Source organism: Ovis aries, chromosome 3 (assembly GCF_016772045.2).
Source record: "Ovis aries strain OAR_USU_Benz2616 breed Rambouillet chromosome 3, ARS-UI_Ramb_v3.0, whole genome shotgun sequence".
In the NCBI taxonomy this organism is placed as follows: Eukaryota; Metazoa; Chordata; class Mammalia; order Artiodactyla; family Bovidae; genus Ovis; species Ovis aries.
Window position 1 is genome coordinate 157046484 of NC_056056.1, and position 23954 is coordinate 157070437.

At 45.0% G+C, this 23954-nt stretch overlaps 1 protein-coding gene and 1 pseudogene across 2 annotated transcripts in view; one reads left to right on the top strand and one right to left on the bottom strand.

Moving 5' to 3' along the window:
- PPM1H (protein phosphatase, Mg2+/Mn2+ dependent 1H) overlaps positions 1-18601 on the top strand; it is a 295463-nt gene extending 276862 nt beyond the window's left edge. Inside the window, exons 10-11 of one of the 2 annotated variants that reach the window (XR_003588833.2) lie at positions 13927-14541; positions 14673-18601. Coding sequence is in view for 1 of the 2 variants with exons in the window: in XM_027967492.2 (XP_027823293.1) it covers positions 13927-14074 (148 nt within the window). In the remaining variant the exon portion in view is untranslated. Of the gene's footprint in view, positions 1-13926 lie in introns of both variants that reach the window. The other variant, XM_027967492.2, reaches the window with a different exon arrangement.
- Positions 14591-23466, bottom strand: LOC121819128 (cyclin-dependent kinase 2-like; annotated as a pseudogene).
- Between the last annotated feature and the right edge of the window lie 488 nt (positions 23467-23954).

A 23954-nucleotide genomic window follows, 5' to 3' on the forward strand; every position in this document is an offset into this window, starting at 1 on the left:
ACACTTTAAAGTGGTAAAAATGTTGATTTTTATGTTATGTGTATTTTACCACAAAACATAATTTCTCAAAAAAAAAAAGCAAAAAGAAAAAAACACCCCAAAACTCTAACAGGGACTTTGCTTGTGGTTCAGCAGTTAAGACTGCTCTTCCAGTGCCAGTGCAGGGGGTGTGGGCTTGATCCCGTCAGGGAACTGAGATCCCACATGCAGCATGGTGTGGCCAAGGAAAAAGAGAAAAACTGACAAAGTAGATACATTTCCCATCAAACTGATAAGAAATGAGGGGACCTGGCAAATAAATAATCTTAATAATAGAAAACAGTAATAATTCGGATGTGGGCGTGTGTGCTCAGCCATAGTTATAGTAGAAAAGGATGTCTTAAACAAGACACAGAAAGCATAGACAAGGTAAGATTGATATCCTTGACTACATTAAAATCACCAACTTTTGTTCTTCAAAAGGCAACATAAAAGGAATAAAATGACAAGGCAGGAACTGGGAGAAGATCCTTGTAGCTTATATAACCAAAGAGAGATTCATACCCATAAAATATAATGAACTCTCACAGATCAAGAAGGACAACACAAATAACCCAATAAAAATGAGCAAGAGCTAGTCATCACACAGAAGAAAATTAATGGCCAATAAATAGATGAAAAGCACTTCAACAGAGGAGTAGAAATAATTAAAAACATGGAGGACAAAGGCAGACGGATTTGTGAATTTGTACATAGACGCTGAAGACAGCTGGGCGTGTGCATATTCTGGAAACCAGAAGCTCCACTCCTGTCTGTGCCCTGGAGCAGTGGTTCTTAAAGAGTAGTCTCTAGGCCACATGGCATCAGCAACATCTGAGAACCTGTTAGAAATACAAAATTTCAGGCTCAAACCCAGATCTATCAAATAAAACTCCAATGGTAGGACCCAGGTATCTGTGTTTTAACAAACAACCCAGGTGTTTGGTGTGTTTGTTTTTTTTTTTTTTCTGGTGCTAGTATAATTCAGTTCATACAGAAAGCTATCCATACAGTTGTTTTTTTGATAAAAATTGGAAGCAGCCTGCATGGCCAACCAGAGGATAGACAAAGAACAGAATAATTCACAGCCCCCAGATGTGAATGAACCAAAGCTGTGATCTTTAACAGGGAAGAATCTCAAAGACACAATGTTGAATTTAATAACCCAGTCATATAAGAATTCACGTGTTATTATTCTATTTACATAAAGTAGAAAATGAATCACTTAGGGATGCAGATATTAAAATTACAAAGAGTGTTAACACAAAATTCAGTTAATGGTTACGGAGATCCGTGCTTGAGGAGGAGTCCACAGAGAGCTTCCGAGACGTTTACTGAGAATGTTTTGTTTCTCTAGCTACGTGGCAGGTACGTGACTGCTCGTGTTACTTGTAGACGCTTCATTTGCTATATACATTTGTTTGTATGCCAGCTGTGAGAGGTAGCATAGTCCAGTGGTTAATAGTGTGAATCTAGTCATTTAACCTGAGGTTAAATCCTGGTTCTGCCCCTTCTAGACCCCCTTGGGGAAGTGTCTTAACCTCTCCATGTCTCAGATTCTTCATCTGTCAAGTGGAAGTTCCAGTAGTCCTAACCTTAAGCTTGCACGCCTGCTAAGTTGCTTCAGTCGTGTCCAACTCTTTGCGACCCTGTGGACTGTAGCCTGCCAGGCACCTCTGTCCATGGGATTCTCCAGGCAAGAATACTGGAGTGGGTTGCCAATTCCTCCTCCAGGGGACCTTCCTAACCCAGGGATCAAACCCAAGTCTCTTAGATCTCCTGCACTGGCAAGCGGGTTCTTTACCACCAGCGCCAGAGGGGAGGCCCTGACCTAATGCCTGTATGAATATATAAAGTGAATTGCCTGGTATATAATAAGCACTACTGGGTATTTGTTGTTGTTATTCTTTATTTTTTGCTATTTTTATGTGTTTCATATATTTCACAACAACAACAAAAAACTCCTTCAGGAGTTAGAAAGCTAGACATTCTCTCTCTTTCTAAGAGTTGTTTGGTATAATTTTTCCCAGGTGGAAAGAAATTGGTGGTACAGGAAGTAAGATTATTTTATTTGAATTTGAATACATTTTTTTCCTGTTGAGCTTTTAGTTTTAATCTGTATCCTACTTGTTAGCAACATTCTCCTGTTTTTTCCCTACTGTAATTATTTTTGTGAAGCTTTGCAAAGCCATCTGATAGGTATGAGTCAAAAGGTACCCAGTATTTTTTAAAATCTCTCCAAGCTGGCTTGGTTTTGCTTACCAGCTCCTATCTCCATGGCAACAAATCTGCCCTCCAGGGAGTGGTACCTGTGGGCAGTGCTGTCACTGGGCAGGTGCATGCCAGGTCAGAGCCAGTTCCTAGCTTCATGAGCTCTGTTACCTACAGAGCAGGGCTTACACAGATCTCTGTGGAACAAAAGGGCAGGAAAGAAAAAGCCTGTGAATTTGCCTTTCAGGGAAAATGGCAAACCAACACCTAAGAAAGAATTCTGTATCAGATAAAGGAATGGGTGAAAGAAAAAGTTATTAAATGGGCACAGTTTTATTGCTAAGAGATGGAATACCTGGCTGGAGATCAGAAAAATTCTGGTTGGTTTTTGAAATCTTAAAACCTTATGAGACCTTATGGGGGAGCGTATCTTCTTTGCCAAATAATTCCCATTCAGATTCATTCGATTGGAAAATATTGAAGACCTATTTTGTAAGCCATGGCCTGCTAGACACTGGGGAAGAATTTGTGAAGAAAACAGATCTCTTGGAGTTTAAAGTCTAGAGGTTACAAAAGCATAAGGCATGGATGGAGGAGTCTGGTGGGCTGCAGTCCATGGGGTCACAAAGAGTTGGACACGACTGAGCTACTTCACTTTCACTTTTCACTTTCATACATTGGAGAAGGAAATGGCAACCCACTCCGGTGTTCTTGCCTGGAGAATCCCAGGGACGGGGGAGCCTGGTGGGCTTCCATCGATGGGATCACACAGAGTCGGACACGACTGAAGTGACTTAGCAGCAGCAGCAGCAGAGGGATGGCACAAGGGCCAGGCAAGAAAGCTTCCCACGAGGAGGGATGTCTGAACTTAAATGTGAGGCGTAACAGAGAATCTGCCAGGCAATGCAGGCTGGGGTGACATTGGGGAGGGGGGACAGGGTGATTTTCAATGAACCCAGCAGTCGGTATGACTGCCTGGGCTTAGTGTGGGGTAATCTCTATGTGAGAGGTGGATGGTGCAGGTCATGTCAGACCTCAGGCACTCACGAGATAAATGAATGTGAAGATTACAGGGAGGAAGACAGTCTGTGATAACGAAATGGAATCTGTGTAACTTGTTCATTCTAATCCATAATCAGAAAACATTCTGGCCAGTCTGATCGTGAAAATATGACGTGTGGATTGCTGCCCTACCCCTCTCTGTGCTCCTTAGTAATTTAAGCCATATTGGGAAATCATACAATCTTAGTTTATTTCAAACCCACAACTTAGGCATTATGTAAAATGATGTTGATCTTTCCTGCATGTGATGTCCTTGCATGTAACTGTGAGCTTTGGAAGGAGGGAGTCATGTTCACGTGGAGGCTTAGGGTGTCTCATTGGGAGGCCCGTGGAGAGCTTAGTCCCAAAAGCCACAGTGGTGCGCTTCCTGATGGTGCCCTCCTGACTGGGACGTATTCCATCTTTTCATGCCAAAGAGAAATAGGATTGGAAGCTGTCCTGGTGAGTTTTAGCCTAAGTCATAATTTCTGTGATGAAGACAGACCTGCTATCATTGCCTGCCCGTGGCTCCAGGTGTTCCTCAGCCGGGAGGAGTCATTTCTCCCCAGATGTAGGCCAGGACCACAGATCTGCCCGTGTAATCACGTGAGTAGCTGGAATGGAGGGTGCCTGGGTCCACACCTGAGGAAGCTCACCAGGCCGGCCAGTCGTTTGATAGAAAGTGGAAACGGGAGATGCAGCCCCAGGGTGGGCTACCGGAGAGAGGAAGGGCAGCAGAGCAACAGCCCAGCACGGTGCTGCTGCTTCTGACATTTTGAATGGCCTGTTTCATTTTGAGTTTTGCTGTGTTTGCCCAGTTTGTCTAGAAATTCAGCAGGTCAGAAGGAGGCAGGGCATTAGCCCTGTAACAGGAAGGGCTTTTAGGTTTTGCCATTTGATGATATAGCTTTTGTCTGTGTTATGTGTAGGATTTTTCTTTCTCTTCTCTTTGTGACAGCCATTCTTGACAAACTGCCAGCATTGTTTTCCTCTGATGACATCCTTTACAAAAATTTAAATAGCATCTCTCCTTCTAGGGTGCATTGTGAGGGAAAAGGTAATTAAGAGAAAGATATGTTTGCAAAGTTCTAACCCTGGCAATATCTTCTCTGGCAGAGGTGGGGTAAAAATGAGCTGTATGACCTTCCTGACCCCAGTGTTTCTTATTAAGTCCTTTGGCTGTTTTGAACTATCTCGACAAAGGAATCAGAAAATTAAAAGGAGGCTTTGTGAGCAGGCCAGAATATGAGTGCAGTGGCTCTTTTCCTTTTTACTGGGTTATGCCCTGAAGTGAGGCAGCGCTGGCATTTCTGTGCATCATTTGTGGAGTCATGGAATGAGCTGTTGATAAGAAATACACCCAGTCCACATTCTCAGGTGGGGTGGTTGGAATTCATGAAGGCTGGGCTGCACGACCTGTCACTGTCTATACTAATTCTGGTAAGATTCTCATGAGGCCTAAACATCCTGCAAACGTTGGAAACGGTGCTCTGAGAAAGGCCCAGAAGGGATTTTCTGAAGCAAAATATCCCTCTGTAAGGCTGGGGTATAGTGGTGGGTCTCCTGGAAAGAATATTCAAAATGGAGGCAAGTATGTAATCACGCAAAGAAGATGCTTAGTAATCTGCTAGAAAGGAATAAAAATTGTCAAAATTGCTAAAGGAGAAAGCTGTGGGCAAAGCTGAGTGGACTTAGGGCCAAAGAACAGTCAACCACACATGAAAATGTGGCATGGATTCACATTCCAAGTGCCCAGATAAGACCTGGCAAGGATTTTGGTTTGTTTTGTTTTGTTTGCCCAGGGTCACAAAGAGTTGGACATGACTGAGTGACTTCACTTTTCATTTCCCAAATTCTCTTTGTGGAAACTTCATCAAGGTGACTTGCATCTGATGACCCTCAGCCCTCTGCCGTGACATTCGAGGGGCTTATTAAGGGGTACTAAATCTGTAAATACCAACACACTGTAAATTCCATACAACATCTTCCTAATGAGAGAAGACGCCTTCTTGACGGTCACACCTTAAGTGTTCTTCACCTCCGTGCTCTCCTCAGCTCAGTAAACTGTGTGCCTTGATAAGGAAGAGGTTAATCAGTGGAAAGTTAAGAGTGAAACACCCACCATCACTGACACCAGGATGCTAGTGCAGGTCCTATACACCTTGATAATGTGAAACCTACTTTGGCAGAAGACAGAGGTCCTTCTGATGAAATCTTTCTGTGAGCTGCCTGAGCTTTTCCCAGTGCCATTTCGTTTGAAGACCTGTGCCTCAGGACTTGCCTAGTGGTAGAGTGGATAAGCATCTGCCTGCCAATGCAGGGGACATGGGTTCGATCCCTGGTCCAGGAAGATTCCACATGCCGTGGAGCAACTAAGCCGGTGGTGCCACAACTCCGCAAAGAGAGAAGCCACCGCAATGAGAAGCCCGCAGCCCGCAGCTAGAGTAGCCCCGCTCGCTGCAACTGGAGAAAGCCCGTGTGCAGCAGTGAAGACCCAGCGCAGCCAAATATTAAAAATGTTTCAAAAAAAGAAAAACTATGCCTCAAGTGTGAAAAGGAAGGTTTCCGCTTCATTCACTCCATCCCTGGCCCCACCCTCATAGCAGTTACAGGTTTTAAGAACAAACTGGTGAGTGATCTTGCGTTGAAGACTAGAGAAAATCTGCATTTTTGCTTCGTTCTCAATGTTGAGCATATTCTGATCTGGGAACATGGATGTCAGCCCACCATTCTGCCCTTGACAGCCTCTGAACCGCCCACTGCCGGGCCCATCTCTCCTTCCTCAGTGCCACTGATGTGGCCAGTGATGCAGAACTGCGTGGACCCTTAGTTAGAACATCAGGTCATTCTAAAGGGCTTGCCAGAGACAGTGGAGAAGAAAATGGTCTGCTCTGCCCCCTCCTACTGATATGTTGCTATGTGGAATTTGAACTAAAATAAACACACACCACCTTGAGAAAACCAGGAAGCCAGTGCCAGGGGCAGAGAAGTGGACGAGGCCTGGTGGGTGTTTTCACTCTCTGGCAGGGGTGGTGAGCTCTCCCCAGTCCATAGCCTCGGACCTGCTGACACACAAACCCACAGGGGACAAAGTGACAGTGTTCTGGGCCCAGCTGTCACTGTTCCCACATCTTAGGGTACTCTGCCTGAATGCAGTCCCCGTGCACCGGGCAGGGGACAGAAGCAGAACCTTTGGGGGTTCAGAGCCAGACAGGGGCACCTGTGGCTTGGCTCTCAGCAGTAAGCCTGGGATGGGCCTCCTCCCAGGGCCAGTTGCCTGGTTCTAAGCACAACAAAGAGCCCCTCCAGGTCACCCCCCACCTACCCGGTCACCATAGATCCCTGCCGATGAATGTTTCCAAACTTGGGAGGGCTTTTCCACCTCTTCAGTCTCAGGGGCCTGCTCAGCATGCAGAGAGGCCTTCTCCTATTCCCATCTACCCAGTTACTGCTGGGCCACAGTAGATGGGAGGCTGCCTTTTATATGCAAATATTCAGAACCCATTAATCCCCTGGTTCCTGCCTCCTCCTTGTAAGACCCTGTCTGTACCATCCAAATGGCAAAGAGAAGTTCCTCCCAAGAAGAACTGTTGGCTTTAAGGCAGGGTTACAACTTGAGGCCTGACATAGACTTACTTTTGACACTCTGCTGCTGATTCAGATGTGGTCTTGTGGGAACAGACTCTGCAAAAGGTACAACACTTTTGGTGGGGAGAGAGGCATTTTGTGTCTAATGAGGAAAATGGTTCAGGAAGGATCTTGTTTATCTCTGCAGGACCTTTGAGGCCTGCACTAGCATTATTCCAGATGCACAAGTCAAAAAGAGGGGCTCTGAGAAGCTAAGGAGTTTCTTCAGAGCCCCCCCTCTGCCCACCATGTGGGTGGTGCTGCACCCAGGCTAGGACCCCAGGCAGCCCAGCCTCCCACAAGGATGCCTTCATGTTCCCCACCCAAGAGGTGAGAGAACTAAGTGCCTGGAGATGGCAAGGTGGATGGAGGATTTACCAACCGGCTTCACTGCCTGCCCCCCCCCCACCCCGCCCACTTTAGCATCAGTGGTTGTGAAAAGAGCCTCTGGCCTTCAGCGGTCCTTCAGCTTCTCTTCCTTCCTGGCTTTTCTTTCCTCCCCTGTTGTCCCCGCTCTGACCTGAGGAATCCTCTGCACCAGACCCTGTGCCGTGGCTAAGTCAGGGCCCCCTCCCCTCCCCAACACTCCCTCCCCAACTTCCCAGCAGCCATCTCTTTCAGCAGACCCTGTCCGATCAATACGGAAAGCGTCGGCCGGAGAAGAGAAATGCTCTCCAAGTACACAGCTTGTCTCCTTGGGAAACTCTTCGTTCAGAGGGCCGAGTGCTCCAGCTCCTCTCGCACTGCTTCCCCGATGCAGTCTGACCTGAGTGAGACCCTAGGTCCTGGCCCTGCTGCTGCCCCACATCCAGCTCCGGGAATCACAGGCTCCTCAGTGGCCTCACCCCATCCTGGCTGAGGTGTACTGGAATCCTCATCCCTTCTGCTTCTTCAGCTGCACCGTGTCCTCTGCAGCTCTCTCGTATATTGTGCTGATATTTCGTTGTTTTGACTTCAGATGTTCTCCTGTGGCCCCCTTCACCCCTCACTCTGTGGTGTGTTTGTGCTCAGCCTCAGCAGCAGACTCAGGAGAGCCCTCCTGTCTTACTGCCACGTGACACGTTCTCTCCCTTTGTTGCCAAACCAGGCAGCCCCTGTCAGGTAGAAACTGTAGAATGAAATGGGAGAGAGGAGAAGCAGCCCTTTCCCTCCAGAGAAAATGTTTCTTCTTCTCCCTGAGCACCAGTCTTGGGATAAAGCAACCTTACACGTGATTTCATGCCTGGGGCAAGATGGTGCTTGAAGGATGATGGTGAGCTCTGAAGTGTCCCCCAACCTGGCTGAGATTGGAGCTGGGGCACAAAACCCTTTCCTAACAACTCGGTGCCTGGAGTTGTGTTTAGTTGATCAGCTTATAAGGAAAGATCTCCACAGGTGGCTTCATTTTTACCTAAACACCGTTTGTGACTTTATTTCAGTACTGCGTCTCCTGTACATGAAGGAACCCCATTCTAGAGGTTAGCTGCAGTCTCCAGTTATTGCCAATGGCATCTGATCAGTGTGCCCTTCAATAGTCCTCGCAGACAGCTCTTTTACAGGGGAGATGTTGCATTCACTAGGGAAGCCTGGCAAAGATAAGTCGGGTGGAGGACGCTGGGCTCTTGGCCACAGTGTTAGAAGAAATGGTCTAAGGGGTTCTTCTTAAGCTTCCTGCTCAAGTGGAAACAGCCTTCCCGCAGCACATGGATGATGGCAAGGACCTGATGAAACTGAGGTTCTGTGAGGAGGCCCTGTGCAGGCCTCCCACATGGAGAAAGAGTGAGGTTAAGTCGCACACCGCTCCTGGAGCCTGGGGATCCTAAGCCAGGAAATTCACCTAAAGTGTGTTCTAGAACTAAAATGAGTTCTAGAACTGGAGGAACCCATAGTGTGCCCCAGTAAAGGCACATTTTAAAATCACTGTTGATACCCTAGGGCACACAGTAAACAACCCTACTGAAGAGAAGCCTCTATCTTACCTTTAAACCTAGCATGAGAAAGGATAACAGAGCCTTCCCTCTATCCTCACCCGCCCCAAAGAAAACCTAATAGGGCAGGTTGAGAGAAACTTTAAACATTTACAAATAGAACCATAAGGTAAAGAAGAGGTGGATTTGTAAAAGAACCAAATGGAAATTTGCAGTGGTGAAAAATAGGTGATTGAAATAAAGGAACTCACTGAGTAGACTGAATAGTAAACTGCTAAAGTATGAATTAGTGAATTTAAAGATATTACCGAGCTTACTGGTAGTTCAGTTGGTGATGCAAATTTCTGTATGTATAAATGAATGATGGCAAAAATAAATTTAAAATAGCAGTTTTTATAATGCTGCTGCTGCTGCTAAGTCACTTCAGTTGTGTCCAACTCTCTGTGACCCCATAGATGGCAGCCCACCAGGCTCCCCCGTCCCTGGGATTCTCCAGGCAAGAACACTGGAGTAGGTTGCCATTTCCTTCTCCAATACATGAAAGTGAAAAGTGAAAGTCAAGTTGCTCAGTCGTGTCCGACTCTTCGCCACCCCATGGACTGCACCTACCAGGCTCCTCTGCCCATGGGATTTTCCAGGCAAGAGTATAAGTAGGCTTAATTTGGGGAGAAGGCAATGGCAACCCACTCCAGTACTCTTGCCTGGAAAATCCCATGGACAGAGGAGTCTGGTAGGCTGCAGTCCATGGGATCTCTAAGAGTCTGACATGACTGAACGACTTCACTTTCACTTTTCACTTTCATGCACTGGAGAAGGAAATGGCAAGCCACTCCAATGTTCTTGCTTGGAGAACCCCAGGGCTGGGGGAACCTGGTAGGCTGCTGTCTACGGGGTCACACAGAGTCGGACACGACTGAAGCAACTTAGCAGCAGCAGCAGGCTTAATTTGATCTTAGTAAAGGTGAGGTTTTAATTAGCTTTCTACCAATGATGAAATACAACTAAAATACTACAAAATTTAGAAGTCCTACAGTGCCTTGTGGATTTTCTCATCGACAAGAATCAGGGTAAGAAGGTAGCATAGAAAATGACTATGATTTCTTGCCTACTGGGGACAGCAGTATAGCTGAGGATGACAGATGGGGAAGTGCTGCCTTGGCAGAGAAACTAAGGTAACATTTATTGACTCCTGAAGAGTCTCTTCCAGGATCTACCAAGGAATGTGAGGGCTGTGCCACGTGTCATGGAAGCCCAGACACAACAGGAGAACTTGGGAGTGTGCAGTGGTGCAGGAGCCCCCCACCAACCTACCGTCACCCCTACCCCAGGAAACTTGGGAGTATGCAGTGGTGTAGGAGCCCCCCGCCAACCTACCGTCACCCCTACCCCAGAAAAAGAGGAGAATTCAAGAAGAAGGGCATGCGGTGTGAAGGATAAAGAAAATGGTCACAAGTGTAGTATCTGTGCTGAAGAAGGGTCAACTGGAATGAGTTTGGAGAATTTTAGGAGGTCAGATTGTGAGGGTACTAGACATACTGGCAAGAGATTAAGGAAGAAAAGGGGAAGAAATTGAGGAAGCAAAAATGGATTTCTCTACCAAGATTTCACCCAAGGGAGGACAGAATGAATGATAAAGAGAAATGCAGGCTCAAAGGAAGTTTTCTTAGCATGGGCAGTAAGCAGCTTTGAGAATAAAACTTTAACCTTCTAGAGTCTTTAATAAATAAAGTCTCTAATAAAACTTTAATTTTCTAGAACCCCTTACCCAGGGTTCCTGGGTAACCATCTTTTCTAGGTGACCTAATGCTGCTTTTTAAAATACCCAAAACTAATTTTGACCCTTTTTTCAATACCCCAAATCTCCAGCAATAGCAATATCAGGATAGCCTCTTGCCTTTAACTACAGATGGTACTCTTATGTGACTTAAATGAAGCAAAGTAGGCACTTTTTTGATTTTAGCTTTTTATTGAAGTGTAGATGATTTACAATATTGCATTAGTTTTAGTTTTAAGTGTACAGCAGTGATTCAGTTATACATATATCAACTTTCTTAGATTCTTTTATATATACATATGTAAATTTTAAATATATATATTTTTTTCAGACTCTATTCCATTATAGGTTATTCTAAGCTATTGAATATATATAGTCCCTTGTTTATCTATTTTATACAAAGTAGTGTGTATCTGTTAATCTGATACTTCTAATTTATCCCCTCACCTGTTTTCCCTTTAGTAAGTTTGTTTTCTATGTCTGTTTCTGTTTTATAAATAGATTCATTTATATTATATTTTTAGATTCTACATATAAGTCATTTAATTTTTTTTTTTCTCTGACTTCACTTAGAATGATATCCCCTAGGTTCATCCATGTTGCCACAATGGCAATATTTTATTCTTTGCTATGGTAGTCTATTGTATATATCAATATATATACACATCTTCTTTATCCATGCATCTGTTGACGGGCACTTGGGTTATTTCCATGTCTGGGCTATTGTAAGTAGTGCTGCTATGATCACTGGGATGCATGTATCTTTTCAAACTAGAGTTTTCATCTCTGTGTATATGCCCGGGAGTGGGATTGCTGGATCATATGGTAGGCCTTTTTTTTTTTTTTTTTGAAGAACTGTTCTCCATAGTGACTATACCAGTTTGCTTTCCCACAAGCACAATGTAGGCAGATTCCCCTTTTTCCACACCCTCTCCAGCATTTATTATTTGTAGACTTTCTGATGGTGGCCAGCTTTCTAAACTTGAAAGGCTAAGGTCTAGACCCTGGGCAATCACCAGGATAATAAACATCACCTGATGTTGCTGGTAGCCTTTCCCTGTGAGGTTGTATTCAGACATACAATTTAATATAAAACCAAGAATAACCTGGGGTGAGCATCTGAGAGCGCCTGTGAACACAGTATTTAAGTGGCAGTATGTGGATAGGGGGACATTTATTAGGCTCTTTAGCCAAAGGCCTTGTTGGAGTCCTTTCTGTTTACTTTCTGATCTCAGTAGGAAGAGGACCCTCAGAGAGGGCCTACTGGTGGCATCTGCCCTCAGGCATAACTTAAGAGCCTTCTACCTCAAAACTAATCATTCTAACAATATGAGTACAAGAGGGCATATCTCCCACTCACCTACCACCCATTCTCTAGGAGGAAAGTCATTTTGTATTAATATTAAAAAAAAATAGCCTCTCTCTGCCACCTGTAGTATGTGCCGCACTTCTCTCCATTACCTAGTTTGGGCAGACTTGAGTCTCAAAGATCCTACAGCCTGGAATCTTAACTATCCTGAGATCATCTGCTACAAACTTTGTTCTTAAGTAATGTAATGGCAGGACTAGACTCTGGTCTCTTCTAACATGAGTCAGGCTGACCCGTAAGGGCTCTTAACAGAAGAAATACAGGAGGCTTCTGGTGTTCTGATTTCTACAACTCACAGTTCTCAAGGCCAGGCTGAGTGGCATTCCAGCAGGGAAAGGCCATAGTGACATTCGGGTGGCCTGCTAGTCAAGGTCCGTGGGCTGGCTTCCAAGAGGCCTTCCTTACAGAGTGACACTTATTATCTTGGTGATGTACCAGAGTCTGGCTTTTTTTCTCAAGTTCAGAAACTGGTTTAATCAACATACAAAGAACAGACTCATTATCAGGGTTGGGCTCACCTTAACCAAGCTCTCATGACTGACCTACAAACTTCAGAAATGCCAGTTGATGTTTAAATGGAGAAACAGGACTGGTGTTCTTCAAGCACCAATGTCAGGCTCATTCTTTTTCTGGCAGCATGCCTACACGGGGAGGCAGATCGTAGTTAGAAGGTTATGCAGTGAACATGCAATCAGAATAAAGGTAAACTCTGTGCTGTATGGCAGAGGCTCTTTGGGCACATCCTCACTAAACGTGGCCCTACCAGTGGAACTAAATTTCTTGGCCATCTGTTGGCTAAGACTCTCCACCTCAGTCGGTATTTGGACAGACACCTGCCAATGTTTTCTTCTCTTTGTTTTAGGCCTCAAGGCTCATCCAGGATACATACACCCAAATCACCTCCCACATCAGTCTTTCTCTAGATTTGAATACTTGTCGTCCATTTATCATAGGCATTCTTCTTCTGTGTGTTTATGGTTAAATCTCAGTGAGCAATCTTATTTTCAAACCCTTGGGGACCCCTCACTGTACTTACAATGGTGACCGGAAGAACATGGCATACTGACAGAGGCGGATGGGACAGATGGCCCACACCAAGGCTTCTCTCCCTGGCGCCGGTAAAACCGTCCCACCTTTGCTAGGTTCCTTCTTACTCGTGCTAGCGTATTTTTCTTTAAATCAACTTGCTTTTTAAAAACAAATTAAAAAGGAAATTTGCCCTACCAGAAATGGAAAATGACCATCCTTTGGCCTAAAAGCAATGTGGCTCTAAAAATAAAACATTGGAAACAAAACCCGTTTTTCCCATGTACTTCTTTAGCTGGAGACTGCCATAGAAAGCTCTGAGCCTGAGCAGATGTGTGTTAAAGGTACACCAGCACTAAACTGGGACTCTCTCACTGACATCAAAATTCTCAGAAGAGAACTGAGCCGCAGAACAGTTTAGGTTATTTATTGTAAGTCCGGCTACCACCTAAATAGTAACCTCACATGAGGCACCCCGCATTTGGGGAAAAGATGGCCTTGGCTTTTGGCTGCTTTGTTGTTCTTTAGTCACTAAGTCATGTCCAACTCTTTTGTGACCCCATGGCCTGTAGCTCATCAGTCCATAGGATCTCCCAGGCAAGATTACTGGAGTGGGTTGCCATTTCCTTATCCAAAGAATCTTCCTGGCCTGGGGATCAAACCCACGTCTCCTGCATTGCAGGTGGATTCTTTTCCAGCATGTTTGCTAAGTCACTTCAGTCATGTCTGACTCTTTGCAATCCCATGGACTGTAGTCCAGTAGGCGCCTCTGTCCATGGGATTCTGTAGACAAGAATGCTGGGATGGGCTGCCACGCCTTCCCCCAGGGGATCTTCCCGACCCAGGGAGACTGTCCACACAGCCTGTAGTAATGCCTCCTTCCCAGCCTCTCCCGAATGCCAGTTCTGCCTGGTATCACACTGACCATGTCATCCGTGCTTCTCCCTGCACAGGTACACGCTGGCAGCTCAGGACCTGGTGATGCGTGCCCGCGGTGTCCTGAAGGATAGAGGATGGCGAATATCCAATGACCGACTGGGCTCAGGAGACGACATTTCTGTATACGTCATTCCTTTAATACATGGAAACAAACTGTCATGAAAACAGCCCAGGGTTTTGGAAGGACAGGAGGGTTGAAAGCTGGGATGCCTCTGGGCAGGGCTGGGCTGGGGAGTGCCCCAGCACAGTTCCAAGTGATGCCACCCCTTCCCAGCCCAGGTGGGGAGCTTGCTGCTGAAAGGCCTCTGGCTGAGCTTCAGGAGGACCCTTGGGTTTCAGTTTCCTCTTTAGAAACAGGTCTGGATACACGAAAGAGCAAAACATAAAGGCTGCTACTGAGTGTTGTGTTTCTTTTTGGTTCCTTTCGTAGGCCTCCTAGGTGGCCAGGGCCAACTCGGGGGCACCTACATCATATTTATTTTATCTGCAATAGCTGGGGCAGCCACTTTTGGGTGGTCACTGGCAGAAGACTCTTCAGCCCACCCAGCTGCCAACCTCTCTACGGGTTAACAGTGCTGCATTGGAGTGCTGGGGATCACGCCTCAGAAGATGGACGCGCCCATCTTCTCGTAAGCCTGAGATGTCTTTCAGGGAACACTATCTGTGTGTCTGTGTCTCTTTATTCTTTTTTGGTAATGGTGGGGTGCGGCAGGGATGTTTTTCTGATAGTCCTTGAATCTTAATTGTTTCCCTTCCATAGAACAGACCTGGGACTTTCCAGGCCCCTGCTGAGGAATCTGTGTGTCCAAGTCTGGCTCGGACCGTCCCCACATCCTGTAGCCCACACCACCCAGACAGCCATCTGGAGCTGTGCCCTGGCTGACAGAGTTCAATCTTTGTTATGTAACAGTTTGTTCCTGAGTTGGTTTTTCTCACCAAATCAATGTGCTTTCATGAAAATATGAGTATTTCTTTGGACCAGTGGTTCCTCTGTCGTCTTCACGGGTCCCCCGGTATGGTTTTCGGTTTCCCTCTGAGAGCCTGGGTGTTCGTTTCTGGATTGGTTGGCCCTCTCCCAACCCGCTGTGCCATAAGGATATACACGGAGCAGTGTTGAATCGAGTGGTGTAGGCGTTCCTTGTATCAATCAGTTCAGCACACCTCATTGGGGGATCATTCCTCCACCTAGATCCAGGTTCTGAGGGTGGGGGCTGTCCCCAAGCCCACTTCAAATAATGTGTTAAGGATCAAGAGCAGCAGTCTTATTAGCTTCACCATCATATTTGGGCAAGACCCACTCAGAATGGCCATGTAATAAAAGTGCATTTGAATCGGGTTGACTGGTCCTTGTCAGGCTGCGCGCCCTGTTCCTTCTCCATGGAAGCATGTCCCAGCTCCCCAGGTACTGAGACCTCTTCTCTCTCCCTCCACCTGTAGGTGTCCCTCACAAGAGCAGTGCTGGACAGATCAGATCTCCCTGCTGCTTCTCTGCCAGGAGGACTCGCAAAACAGAGTTCTAGGAATCACTTCTATCTCTTAGGCAGATGGCTTCTCGGTATGGGTCCAGTCACCAAGTCTTCTTCCTGTAGACCATAGACCTCCTGTGGTAGCATCACCATCTTGGCTACTTTTTGTAATAAAAACATGTTCCCCCCTACACCATTAAAGAAAAAAAGTCATTGCTGTGATTCCCCTAGAAGGCTAGAGAGTCAGCGCAGCACACTTCCTGTGTGTTCAAATCCCTTCCCCAGAACAGGAAGATAGTTTCCCCAAAGGGAAAGATAACTTTCCTCTGGGATAATCACCTGCATTTACATTCCTAGAATGTAAATATTCTCTGAGGAATGGCCTGGAGCCTTCCTACTTAGAAATGTGTTCACGCCACAGTGTGGAAACAATGCCTGGTCTTGTGGGTGAAGTGTGGTGGGAATTTACCCACCAGGTGTTTGCCAAAACGTTGCCTGGGAAGAACTGGACCGACTATTCCTTTGTCAGGAGTCATCTTCATCTCATGGCTTCCATCCTCCTTCAGTAAACCTTAGCCGCCCCCAGGGACAGCTTTATGGGGAGAAGTCCGTGGTAGACAGCCTGCTGCTCTCGGGAAATGTGCAGGCATCCTGCAGCAGAGTGGTCCACTTTCTGTTGCTGCGCTGACTGTCAAAACCACGTACAAATTCGGAAACTTGAGAAAGTTCTCCATGGAGGACTCTGAGCCACCTTCTTTGGAAAGCTGTCCTCACGAGCTGTCACCTCTTCCCTGTGTTCCCACTGCCCTTCATTTATTCCCTGTGCTGCTGTTTTATTCAAGGCACTAGAGTCAGGAGTTTGGATGTGCATTATCGTATAGATGTCACAACAACGTTCCACTCCACTCTCCATTTTGTTTCCTGCCAAGGCATGTCTGGCAAAAATCTCTGGAACCTCCTTGTTCAATTTATCCTAAAGTCTTGAGTATTTAGTCCCACTAGATTTAGTTAGAAAGGTATCTAGCAATTCTCTTTATAAGCCCCCCTTGGATGGAAGGATCTTGGTAGCAAGCTGATGCCATGTGTCTGTTTGGGGTAGGAGGGAAACCACAAGAGATGAATCAGATGTGGGAAAAACATGATTTGTTAATGCCTGTGGCAGGTCTGCCCAGCATGGATGCTCTGTAAGTTGAGCTTCCTCCATTTCAGCCTTATTTTTCACCCAGGCTCTGGATCATCCCATCCCCGGGTACTAACTGTGTCTACAAATCATTTGGCCCTTGGAGCATTCCTGGAAAGGTCAAATGGCAACACCAAATTCTGCAGAACATATTTATACGTGGTTCTCTTATCTTGCCTGTCTTGTGTATCAATCCTGTTTGCTTGCCCTGGTGGCCTCAGAGAAAGTCTTGCTTAATGAAAAGCTTTTGATTTCCTGGTTGTCTTTATGGCTGTCTGGAGGGTCGGTGGGGTGGCCACTTTCTTTCATGAAAGGCTGTCTCAGTTCTGAATCTCCGTGTTGGGCTGGCCTCTGCTCTTCTGAACATTTGGTGACACTCTTCCTTAAAGACCACCAACTTACGCTCCATCCACACTGCTGTTTTGTCAGGCAACAGCGAAACTTGTATTCTCCCTACACCAAAATCAGAGCAGTGCAAGCAGCCTTAAGACTGGAGGGCATGTTCTCCTGTGGCTGTGCCTACCTAAAGGCTCTTCTTAGTGAGGGAGCAGAGAAGCGAAAACTGGACGAGGCCAAGTAATCCTCTAATGGGACAAAGCCCCCAAAGTGGGGATTTATTATCTTCCACTGTTTACAGCTTTGTGGAATTGGGGCTATTTAATTTTTTTTAATCCCTAGCAGTTTACCCTGTAACATGGGGCTGCATGAAATCAGCTGTGCTTTTTTTTTTTTTTTAATTCTTCTCAGTGTTCATTTACTCCTTGGAAAGAATCACAGCTGTCAGTAGATACTGGTAGATAGAGATGAGAGTCCCAGATCTAGAGTTGGCCTCAGATGTTGGCCACTCCGGCAGGGTTTTCAGTTTACCAAGAGCACTAATGTAGAAACTTGGGGGAAAAAAAAAAAAAAACACAAAAAAAACCACCTCCCACATCTTTACGACTCTGGTCTAACCTCCTCGCTCATCTGCCAATCAACTTTATTTCAAAGGTCAGTGGTTTTCTTTCCACCACCGTCTGAGGATCTTACCTTCCCTTAAATGACCCGGTAGCTCCAGTTTTCAGACTGAACATGTTAAGCTTTAATGAGATTCTATTTTTGGTGTTCATGCTACTGGGACACATGGAAAAAAGCAGTGAGAGTCACTGTCTATGCAAAAAATCCACCAGGCTGACTCTAGAAGGTAGCAGATCTAAGATGACAGTGAAACAGTATCTGGCCACCTGACAGAATTTTACATTAGGAATGTGGATTTTTGAGGACTTTGAATTGCAGAGACAGGTCACAGCCTGCACTCCCTAGACCCCCCCCCCCAATCTCCCCCCCTAGCACACTTCGGTCCCGTGTGGGTGATGTAGCTTATGTGTGTACACTGGGATTTTTCAAAGAACACTACATGAGCAGCCCCACTTGCCTCTTCTGTAAGCACCAAGGTGGCCCTTTGTGATCTGAGTGCCAGACTAGGGAAGTGCTGCTCTTTCTAACCCACGATGTGATTTGTGTAAATAGCTTTAATTTTGCCTTGGTGTCTTAGATGAAGTTTTGTTTCTGTAGCGACCAGGTAGACAGAGACCAAATGAGGCTGTAAATGTGATGTTTTCTACTGTGATGTACTTGAAGGAGAATCTCGTGTCCTCCAATTTCCCATAGTATTTTGTGTTTGGGGAGTCCTGAGGTTACTCTTTGATTCCTATTTTGCCTCCATTTTCTTTGTTTCTTCTGGAAACCCAGGGAGGCCCCCAGTGGAGATCATTTGTAAGGAATGTATCATGGTCTGGGTTTCCAAGAATATACCCTACGTACAGAGAAATAAGAATCTGCCTGAAAATGGTTTTGGCACCATGTAACCTTTATGCTTTGTGATTGTGAAACCTTGACTTTTGTAACCCAAAAATGAAGCCTGTTTAGTAAAGGGGATCTATTTTGTGTGTTTTGAAACTTAGGTGCAATGTTCCCTGGAAAAAGCTAAAGAAATGTATATGCTCAATGCCGTTTTAAAATAAAATACTATATATATATGTATATAGGATACCTTTAGCAAAATTTTGTGTGTCACTTCTTTCAATTCACTAAGAAGTTTCTTCATATCAGGTAATGGAATGAGATGAGAGGGTCATGGCCTCATGGGGGATTGTCAACTGAATAGACTCAAAAGAAAATCAGATGGGAATGGATGCCAACACTGTAGGTCTTCACAGGAAATCAGTAGTCAAGACTATATATTTCACCAGTGCCTCTGAACTACCATGGATATTGCTCCCAAGAACTACTCCAAACAGGTAATTCTTTTTTTTTTTTTTCAATTGAGGTATAACTGACAAGCAACAATGTATTAGTTTCAGGTGTACAACTTAGGGATTTGATGTGTACATATTGTGAAATGAGCACAGTAAGTATAGTGAATATCTGTTACCATGCGGTGCTGTGCTTAGTCGCTCAGTCGTGTCCGACTCCGCAACCCATGGACTGTAGCCCACCAGGCTTGGGGATTCTCCAGGCAAGAATACTAGAGTGGCTTGTCATGCCCTCCTCCACGGGCTCTTCCCAACCCAGGGATCGAACCCAGGTCTCCCACATTGTAGGTGGATTCTTTACCACCTGAGCCACCAGGGAAGCCCAAGAAGACTGGAGAGGGTAGCCTATCCCTTCTCCAGGGGATTTTTCCGACAGGAATCAAACCGGGGTCTCCTGCATTGCAGGCGGATTCTTTACCAACTGAGCTACCAGGGAAGCCCATCTATCACTATATAGTATTACAAACTTTTTCCTTGTGATGAAAACTGTTAAGATTTACTCTCTCAGCAGCTTTCAAATATGCAATATAGTATTATTAGCAAATAATATGCAGTTACAGTATAGGCACCATGCTGTATATTATATACCCAGGGCTTATTTATTTTATAATTATACCTATTTCACCAGCTCCCCACTCTGTGCCTTCTGCAACCATCTGTTCTCTGTATCCAGAAACTAGTTTTTTCTTAATTATTTTTTCAGAGTGCACATATAAGTGAGGTCATACAGTATTTGTCTTTCTCTTATTTCGTAAGATATAGCATAATGAATGTAATGCCCTGAAGGTCTACCCATGTTGTAACAAATGGCAAGATTTAGTTATTTTATGGCTGATTAACATTCCATTATATCTATCTATAAAAATACATACATACCACAATTTCTTTATCCATTCATTTTTTGATGGACATTCAGGTTGTTTCCTGCAGTAAGAAATGTGACAGTGAACGTGAGGGAACATTTAAGTCTTTAAACTAGTGTTCTCATTTATCCTGGAGAAATGCCCAGAAGTAAATTGATGGGTCACATGGTCACTGTTCACTCGCTCAGCTGCTTCCAGTTCTTTACAACCCCAGGGACTCCAGCATGCCAGGCTTTCCTGTCTTTCAGAGTGTGCTCAAACTCATGTCCATTCAGTCAACGATGCCAACTGACAATCTAATCCTCTTTTGCCTCCTTCTCCTCCTGCTCTCAATCTTTCCCAGCATCAGGGTCTTTTCCAAAGATTTGACGCTTCACATCAGGTGGCCAAAGTATTAGAGCCTCATCTTTAGCATCGGACATTCCAATGAATATTCAGGGTTGATTGCCTTTAGGTTGGATCTCCTTGCAGTTCAAGGGACTCTGAAAAGTCGTCTCCAGCACCACAGTTCAAAAGCACCAAATTCTTCAGTGCTCCACCTTCTTTATGGGCCAACTCTCATACCCACCCATACATGACTACTGGAAAAACCATAGCTTTGACTAGACAGACTTTTGTTGACAAGTAATGTCTCTGGTTTTTAATACTCTGTCTAGGTTTGTCATAGCTTTTCTTCAAAGGAACAAGCATCTTTTAATATCATGGCTGCAGTCACCATCCACAGTGATTTGGAACTCAAAAAAGTAAAGTCTATCACTGTTTCCATTTTTTTCCCCCATCTGTTTGCCATAAAGTGATGAGACTGGATGCCATGATCTTAGTTTTTTGAATATTGAGTTTTAAGTCAGCTTTTTCACTCTCCTCTTTGACCTTCATCAAAAGGCTCTTTAGTTCCTCTTTGCTTTTTGCCATTAGGGTGGTGACATCTGCATATCTGAGGTTACTGATATTTCTCCCAGCAATCTTGATTCCAGCTTGTGATTCATCCAGCCTGGTATTTTGCATGATGTACTCTGCATAGAAGTTAAATAAGCAGGGTGACAATATACAGCCTTGATATACTCCTTTCCCAATTTTGAACCAGTCCATTGTTCCATGTTCAGTTCTAACTGTTGCTTCCTGACCTGCATACAGGTTTCTCAGGAGACAGGTAAGATGATCTGGTATTCCCATCTCTTTAAGAATTTTCCAGTTTGTTGTGATCCACACAGTCAGAGGCTTTAGCCTAGTCAGTGAAGCAGATGTTTTTCTGGAATTCTCTTGCTTTTTCTGTGATCCAGCAGATGTTGGCAATTTGATCTTCTGATTCCTCTGCCTTTTCTAAATCCAGCTTGAAGTTCTCAGTTCATATACTGCTTAAGTCTAGCTTGAAAGATTTTGAGCATTACCTTGCTAGCATGTGAAATGAGCACAATTATGCAGCAGTTTGAACATTCTCTGGCATTTCCTTTCTTTGGGATTGGAATGAAAACTGACCTTTTCTAGTCCTGTGGCCACTGCTGAGTTTTCCAAATCTGTTGGCATATTGCACACAGCACTTTAATAGCATCGTCTTTCAGGATTTTTTTTTAAACTAGGAACTTTTTTTTAATCAGTTACAAACTAAATTACAAATAATGTTAACAGAAGAACACTCAAGGACAAAAGGTGGGAGAAGAGAAAAAAATTCCTAAAAAGAAAAAAAAAATTTTTTAATATATATTTGCATTACAAACTGCAAGGTGCACATGGCAACAAGTCCCCACCCATTCCCACTTAAAAAACAACTATAGCCTGAAATATAATCGTTCATCCTTCTTTTAAATAAATACTTTTTCCCCAATGTTCCCACTCAGTTACTGCCCTGAGTTTCAGAATTCTCAAAATGATGTCTCAACCTTAACTTTTATACGGTGGCCTTCAGAGGAAGATGGGACCTAGCACCTTAAGAATCTTGAAGAGAAAAATTCAAACATCTTTCACTTGCTTCCTAAGGTGAAGGTGAAGTGCAGTCCCTGTCTCAGAGCCTCCTAGACACATCTTGCCCATAGGAGGGACAGGCAAGAAGCCTAGAAGCCATCATTTCTACTGCAGCCCCACCAGGACTGCAGAGACTGGGAGTCTTGAGTCTCCCAGATGTTAGGTGAGATGAAAACACTAAAACTAGGATATAAACCAGTTGGATCTTTTTTTTTTTTTAACCTAATTCTTTGAAACAGGCCCCTCCATCACATTTTTGTTTTGCTTGGTTTTCAGAGGTTCCAAATTAGCCCCCACTGCTATAAGTTGGCCTTATACAGTGGCTCCGAAGGCTTGGGGTCTCTATCATCCCAGATACAGAAAATAATAATAGTGGGGCTTTCAGAGACTGGGATGACAAACCTCATGTGGACGGAGGAGAAAGTCTTTTTATTTTGTTTAAAAAAAAAAAAAAAACACCCAGCCCTCTTAAGCAATGACTAAGAGGAGGCAGAGAGGGTAGTGGAGGCTGACTTAAGTGCATCTAATACTGAAGCGTCCTTTCAATTCCACCTACTTCTTCCCTCCACCCCATCACTCCAGAGTGGACCAGCTAAGAGGGGCAGGTGAGTGCTAAGGCAACCAGACAAGATCAGTGAGCTAAGAGCCCGGGCTGAGCCAGATCACACTTGCACTGGAGGAGAGGGTGATACTGGGGGTAGGGGCTTGAGAAGGCAATCAGAGTCAAAGGTGAGGTACTGGCTTGGTGACATCCTGGAAGAAAGGGTGAGCCAGAGCTGCCTTGGCTGAAAGCTGCTTGTTAGGCTCGTAGTGCAGCATTTGCGATAACAAGCTCCATCCATCTTCATCTGGGGTGGCACCACTTTGCTAAAATCTTGCCTGGCCCTCTTGGGGAAACTTCACTTATAATCCAGCATAGAAGTAACTCCTGGCCAAATCACCTCATCTGGGGTCTCCAGGGAAGAAAGATCCGGAAGAGTTAGTCAATCTCAGAATCTCCAGGGAATAGGGCCTGGCGAGTCACCATCTCAGCAAAGATGCAACCAAGGCTCCAGATGTCCACAGCTGTGGAGTAGTATTTGCAGCCCAGAAGGATTTCCAGTGCTCAGTACCACAGAGTCACCACCTCGTTGGTGTAAGTACGAACAGGGACCCCCAAAAGCTCTGGCTAGTCCAAAGTCTGCTAGCTTGATGGACCCATCTGCGTTGATAAGCAGATTCTGAGGTTTGAGGTCTTGGAGCAGGACCCGATGAGAGTGGCAGAAAGCTAGGCCCTGGAGCAGCTGAACAAGTAGCTCTTTATGAGGGGAAGAGGAATGCCAGTGAGCACAGAGGCAACCATGAATTTCTTGAGATCCTGGTGCAGAAACTCAAAAACCAGGTAGAGCTTGTTTTCTGTGTGAATGACATCCAGCAGTTTGACAATATTAGGGTGATTAAGTTTCTTAAGCCGAGAGATCTCCCATATGGCAGTACTGGGTACACACACCCTCTGTCTCAGTGTCCAGGCGGATTCTTTTAAGTGCCACCACTTCTCCCATCAACTTGTTTTTGGCTTTGTACACCACTCTGTACATGCCCTCTCTGATATTTTCCACTTTGGAAGTTCTCATGAAGCCTAGCAAGTCGGGTCAGCCTGGCCCTGGAGCGGGGGCCTGGAAACCCTGCAGAAAAGGGCACCCAGCTCTTGGGGGCTGAGGAGGGAAACAGGGCCCAGCAACACAACGGGAGGTAGGGATGGATCACAGTGTATCTCTCGCTCTTGTCAATTTATCCAACTTGAAACAATATTGCGACCTCTGCCCCTCCTCCCCCAACCCAGTTCCCTCCTTTAAGGATTTTAATGGTAGTTCTATTTAATTTTCTGAGGAACTTCCATATTGTTTGCCATAGTGGCGCCATCAATTTACGTTCCCAACAACTTTTTTCTCCATATCCTTATCCTAATAACACTTATTGAGGTCTTATTGATAATAGCCTTTCTGAGAGGTGTGAGTGGATATATCATGGTTTTGATTGGCATTTCCCTGATGATTAGTGATGTTGAACCTCTTGGCATGTGTCTGTTGGCCATCTGTATGTAGTCATCTTCAGAAAAATGTATATTCAGATTTTCTGTCCATTTTTTTAAACTGATTTTAAGCTGTATGAGTTCTTTATATATTTTGAATATTAACCATTTATCAGATAAATGCCTACAATGTGCAAATATTTTCTCCCATTCAGCACTTTTTCATTTTGTCGATGGTTTCCTTTGCTGTGTAGAGGCATTCTAGTTCG